The 6,020-nt window shown below is 37.2% G+C and overlaps 1 protein-coding gene across 1 annotated transcript; it reads left to right on the top strand.

The window, feature by feature from the left end:
- The first annotated feature begins 300 nt into the window (after positions 1 to 300).
- On the top strand, positions 301 to 3,162 carry LOC114133797 (glutathione-specific gamma-glutamylcyclotransferase 1-like). The gene is made up of 3 exons (XM_027999881.1): positions 301 to 712; positions 836 to 871; positions 2,082 to 3,162. The coding sequence occupies exons 1-3, from the start codon at positions 542 to 544 to the stop codon at positions 2,481 to 2,483; spliced, it is 609 nt and encodes a 202-aa protein (XP_027855682.1). The 5' UTR covers positions 301 to 541; the 3' UTR covers positions 2,484 to 3,162.
- Positions 3,163 to 6,020: the final 2,858 nt, after the last annotated feature.

Raw genomic sequence — 6,020 nt, 5'->3', positions numbered from 1 at the left:
AATGGCCATAAAAACATGAATATTTTTCGCATAGTGTAAAAGCGTATGTAAAAGTGAAAATATTGTCAGTATGGCAAAAATATCAAAAGGTAAGATTATAGCCAAAGAAAGGTTGAAACGTGTGTTTAAATTTAAACTTTGATTTTGCCTTTCCTTCTCAACTTCAACGTTGTCCAACCTCATGAACTTCGATTGCGTCACTGCTCAATATTGATAGGCTTACATTATTTAAACCCCGCCCACTCTGCAATTTTATTGGCTGAGCTTGTGCTGCTGCGGTCACTGAACAACAACTCCACGTGTTATTTTTCTCTTGAGCTCAGTGGAGGAACGGACAGTATCTACTAGTTTAAATTAGAGGACAGCCAGAGCAAAGAATACACTCAGCCCTTTCAATATGCTGATGATGAAGAATCAACACTTATCTAACAGGAGCAGTGAAGTGTAGCAGACAGGATGGACAGAAGAAAATAAGACGTATCAGAGAGAGGAAGCTACCTGTGGACTAAGGTCTCGTGTTTTTTAGAGAATAGAGATCAGAATGAAACTTATAGACATGGCACATGAAAAAAACAGTCTTTGGATCTTTGGCTACGGATCTTTAGTTTGGAAGCCGGATTTTGCTTATAAAAGACGGAAAGTTGGTTACATTAAAGGATACAAGAGACGGTTCTGGCATGGGGATGATTTCCATCGAGGGGATAAAGAGAAGGTGAGTTTTGAGGCCATGAACCTTCTCTTATTTGTGTATTGAAGACAGTTCATTGACTAAAATGTACATGTATTACATTGTGTTATATAAAACATAATAATTATCTGTATCTTTGCTATTCAGCCAGGCAGAGTTGCCACACTAGTAGAAGATGAGGAGGTAAGTACATTCATGTTTTCTAATCTGTACTAAATATGCCCTACAATTCCCTGGAAAATTGAACTTTTTTCCATTTTGTGGCGTTACAGCCAAAAAACTAATTTTGTTTTAATGTGGTTTTATGTGATAGGCCAACACAAAGTTCTATATAATTGTGAAGTCCAAAGGAGATTTTATCTGGTTTTCATTTTCTTTCTTTTCACTTTTTTCACAAACTAAATATGTGGCATATTTAGTAATATGTGTATGTAATTTAGTAAGATGTTGTTCTGCGACACAGCTGTTGTACTGACGCAGCACTTCTGAGGAAGATGGAAGTACAACATCGAAACATGTCGGATATGAATGAAGATACATAACTGAGTATCTAATAAAAAAAGATCTTAAAAACTGAATCACATGTAGTCACAACAAGTTTCAGGGGTGAAAGTTTTAGTTTTTGTTAGAAGAATGTCATCTAGGTTTATTCTTTTAATTGGACTACCTAATGTCTATTTATTTTCCTTCAGTAGAAGAAACCCAGTAGGTTTTGGTCTACTCTAATAGGTTTTACTTTTTACTTTGCTTTAAAGCCTAAAAATGAAAGAAAGAACTTAATTGTAGTTTGAGCATCCCAGTAAAACATTTTCACTTAGCTTACAGTTCTAAAACTTGGTTTCCAAGTATTTGTTTTGTTTATTTCATCCAAGGTTTAAGTGGATCTAGACAGCATAAGTTGCTGATGACAGTTTTAGGTGGATGGCCATGGATTTAAAAGTTGATGAAAGCTTAGTTTCATATCTGAAATCAACCAAATCTTTGTTGCTGACCTGGCTTGTGTGTTCTTCGGACTATGTACTCATTAGGTTATTTCTGAAGGTAGCGGTTGCACTGGATTTTATTTAAGGGTAACAGAGTAAAGAGGGATAAAGTACACATGCAGGTCAAACTTTTCAGCTTTTGTGTTATGTGTCATTTTTCCTTCCACTTCATAATTGTGTACTTCTTTGAGTTGGTCAATTACTTAACTTCCTAGTAAAAGAAATACAAATTTGAGATTGAAATATTTTTGACAAAATGTGTTTCTTTCTACTGTCTTTTATTTTTATTTATTGCTTCCAACATGAAAGAATAGTAAATATGGATTCCATCATCTATCAGATCTGATCATAGCATAGTGTGTTTGTTCTACGTAGCACAGCTGCTGACACTGCTGTGTTTTTGAGCGCAGGCCTGCACATGGGGCGTTGCCTACGAAGTGCCAGAGTCCCACATGGAGGAGTCCCTTCAGTACCTCAACGTCAGGGAGGTTATGATGGGAGGATACATAACAGAAATTGTGGAATTTGTTCCTAAAGAGAAGAGCCACACTCCTCTGCTGGCTCTGGTCTACATTGCCACATCGGACAACCCCATCTACCTTGGTCCAGCCTCAGATGTGGAGATTGCAGCCCAAATTTCAATTTCCAGTGGAAAAACGGGCCACAATATCGAATATCTGCTCCGGCTGGCAGAGTTTATGAGACTGTGCTGTCCGGAGGTGGAGGACGAGCACCTTTTCTCCATCGAGGCAGCTCTTTTAAAGATCTTCCCACATGGAGAGATCACACTCTCAGCTCAAAAAGCTCTCTAACGGTGACCTTAAATGATAGCACACAGGACTTATATTACTTTTTAATTATTTAAGGTATTTGGTGCTATAAAAAAATGAAAGGATTTCATGTGAAAAAAATCCTATTTTTGTTGGTAATAAGAAAGACTGACTACAAGGGTCTGCAGTGAACACTTGTTTTCCTTAAAAAAAACCCTAACATAATTACTTCTTTTAAATTTGTGTTTAAGCACTTTTAAAAATGTACTTTTAAGTATATTTGAATAAAAATGTTGCATTTTTAATGAAGGTAATTGTTTTCAGCCTTTTCTTTTATCATAAAAAGCATAGACTACAACATGCTATTCTGACTTTTTCTCTTGTAGTGTGTCTGTGGACAAGGAAAAAAGTTTTTAAAGTTACAATTGTGTTTATTTTTTTTATTGTGTTCGCTGGACTCTTAAAGAAAGCATATCAGTGAGTTAAAGGGAAGTTAAAAAACTAGTCAAGATTAGGTCCTTTGAGATTGTGAAAGGGGTTAAAGGCTGCATGATATGCACTTGTAGGGATATAGAAAGATAAATTTTTTTAACTGGTGATGTGTCAAGTGCAAAAAGGATTGCAAAGCATTGATATCCTTTTAATTTTTTCTTGATTTGTCACTTTACAACCACACATTTCAATGTATTAATGTGGATTTTATGCGATTGACCAATGCAAAGCAATTGATTACTGTAAAGTGGAATAAAAATGACACATAGTTTTATGTATACAACAAAGTGTAAATCTAAGTTTGTGAACATAGGTTTTGAACTGTCTTTCCACATTCTACATTTAGATCTGGTCTCTGTCTGAGTCAATCAAACATGTAGTTTGATCTAAACCGTTATAGCTCTGGTTCAGAGGACTGCAACCTGTGGCTCATTGGGCTACAGTGGCTCTTAATAACTTTGGCTGTAAATGGTTACGAACCTACAAATGTTTTTGTAAAATCTAGATGCAATAATAAATGCAAGTGTTTTTGTTTTTTTTAAAAGGTGCAACGGTTGCTTGTGGCAGACAGCGAACAGGATTTATTACGACTTTCTTTAAACAATTGCTTTCTTCTCGCCTCTCTTTCATTCCAAAAGGAATGCAGAGGACTATTGTAATATAGTTTAACTGTCCGTAAAGGGCTATTAATAGTCCTGGTGACAAATTCGCTCACCTCAGTTACCTGGTACGGCTTCAAGGAAGTAGCCACCACTGGGTGCACAATAATTTTGGCACTGAAACTGCACCTTATAATCAACCTGATTAAGAAAACTAGTTCTGTTGTGGGACGTCTCTGGAAGCCTTTAGTGAAGATTGTGCAAAGATTGTATTGAATTTACAAACCTTTGAAGCCTTCACTGTATACTATTTTCCTCCCTTTTCTCAATTATGAACTACTTTATTTTGATAAACTCCACAAAATCCCAATAAAATACAGTGAAGTTTGTACTTGTAGTGATGTAAAACATAACATGTTCAAGGCCAATGGAAAGTATTGTAGGACCGTGGGCCTTTTAAACACTCAGGGAAAATTCTTGGTAAACCAAGAGGAATATCCTGAAGAACATGATACCCAGACATGCTGTAGTACAGAAGAGTGCACAGAGACTTATCTGGGAGGTAGGGGTGCAGATAGAGGTTTTCACTCCTGGCTATGAGTTTGACGCAACTAAACTTGTGTCAAATGCTCAGATGGAAAATAAGGAGTTGTCTCAGAAGTGAAGAAACAAGCTCACATTTTAGCCTCTCAATTAAACCTGTGACTCAGGCTTAAATCACCTTTAATAGACCAGGGGTTAGGGCAAGGGCAGGCAATGCTCCATTCAGACTGGGCTGACACATAAAAAACCTGGTGACAGGAACATTTTCCCCGCATGCTGACAGATCTTATGTTTTATTGGATAACAGTTTTTTTTTCCCTGGAACAGCTGTGTAGCTGATAGATGGAGGAACTGTTTGTGACAATAGTTAGAAAACATTTGTTGGCTCAACTCAATCCTCTCCAACAAGGTAGCATTGTTTCTAGTGAAACTAAAGTTAGCTCGCCCAATGAATGCTGACAGACAGCATTGAATCCATGTAGATATGTTCTTTGTTATTTCCAGTAGAACAACTTGATAATAATATGTGTGGCACATGCCATGCAACCCAATCTGGTACACACCGTTCACCAAAAACAGATTACATGACTCACAGAAGCTCAAGTACTTCTGTACTTTAATTTTCATTCACACAAAAGCAATGAATACTGCACATTCTGCTCCAAATTAAAACATCAATAGCTGTTCATTAAATGCTGAAAGTGAAGACAAAAAAAATATTTGACTGCAACCTCTTTACCCTCCAAAACAACAAAAAAATCCCTGTAAAGTCTGCATCTTACTTTGCAAGCTCAAAAATACTTGGAGACTTAACTCTCTTGTGAATCACTGAACTAATATTTAGTTCTACACCCACTTTTTCTGAGAACTATCTATTCGGCAGGGTGTCAACATATTTCCAGCCACTTTGAATAGGTCTTCCAGCCCATGGCATTAGAACCACATTCCACAATGGCTCTGCATTCCTTGGTTCGACTTCAGAAACAGCGTCAGATCACCAGTGCCAAACATATTAACACACACGTTGTCTGTTGTATTAAGGTACAAGGATTGGAATGGCCACTCCATGATTCATCTTGTTGGTCTGGAATCATTATACTGACTGACTTGGGGTAAGTGTATTTTTAAAACTCCACTGACAAGGGCAACTTGTCTTCAACATAATCCCTTCAAGTGTTGCATAACCAAATAGATCCATGGTCCTTGGTATGTGATAGATAGGCCCAACATCACCAGGTCACATTATATGAAAATAGTCTTGCATAAAACTAGCAAGTACTGAGAAAGTATTGACCACATCAACAGTTTTCACTCTAAGCATTTATAATGCACATGAAACACTGCATGATGGGTAAAAGTAAAAGGTTCTTCTAAAACCAATTAACTGTATATGACTACTTATCTCAGGATTGTAGAAAGCTGGTGCCAATCTCCAGTAATCATTGGGTGAGGTGGGGTAGACTCTGAGCTGTTCATGAGTCGATCACTAGGCAACAGAAACCAGTATTTAAAGCCACTAGTTCTTCTCAAAATAAGATCTCATGTTTTATCTTCTATACACAGCAGACTTTATTTAGCAGGAACATAAACATTTCAACAAAATCTAGAGGTCAAGTCCTCAGGATATGCACGTCAGCACAAATGGTTTAATGTTTCTCAAAAAATGTGATGCATTTTTAACTCTCCATCTGCATGTTTAATGTGCACCAAGTTTGAACCCTGACCTTTGATCTTAGGTTGGTCAGTGCAGCAGTTATAGGTCACCCCAAATGCGTTTTAAAGAAAATGTGATATGGTCTCTGATGGAGTCTTTCTGCTTTCTGGTTCCAGCACTCTATACTGTGAGGTCAACTGGGAACTCACCTCACTCTTGCTTTCATAAAGGCTACTTCATTACTAGAGGAAGAGTATCTATGTGCTGAAAGCACAATGGTACTTTATAGGA

The sequence above is a fragment of the Xiphophorus couchianus genome, chromosome 19 (genome assembly GCF_001444195.1).
Source record: "Xiphophorus couchianus chromosome 19, X_couchianus-1.0, whole genome shotgun sequence".
NCBI lineage: Eukaryota > Metazoa > Chordata > Actinopteri > Cyprinodontiformes > Poeciliidae > Xiphophorus > Xiphophorus couchianus.
The sequence above is the reverse complement of the archived record's forward strand: the minus strand, read 5'-3'. Positions and strand labels throughout refer to the sequence as shown.

What these genes read in the sequence shown, in the direction of transcription:
- LOC114133797 (XM_027999881.1), top strand. Translation starts at nt 542, where the DNA reads ATGAAACTTATAGACATGGCACATGAAAAAAACAGTCTTTGGATCTTT. An exon ending in ATCGAGGGGATAAAGAGAAG is followed by an intron (nt 713 to 835) that starts GTGAGTTTTGAG and finishes TTTGCTATTCAG; the next exon opens with CCAGGCAGAGTTGCCACACT. An exon ending in CACTAGTAGAAGATGAGGAG is followed by an intron (nt 872 to 2,081) that starts GTAAGTACATTC and finishes TTTTGAGCGCAG; the next exon opens with GCCTGCACATGGGGCGTTGC.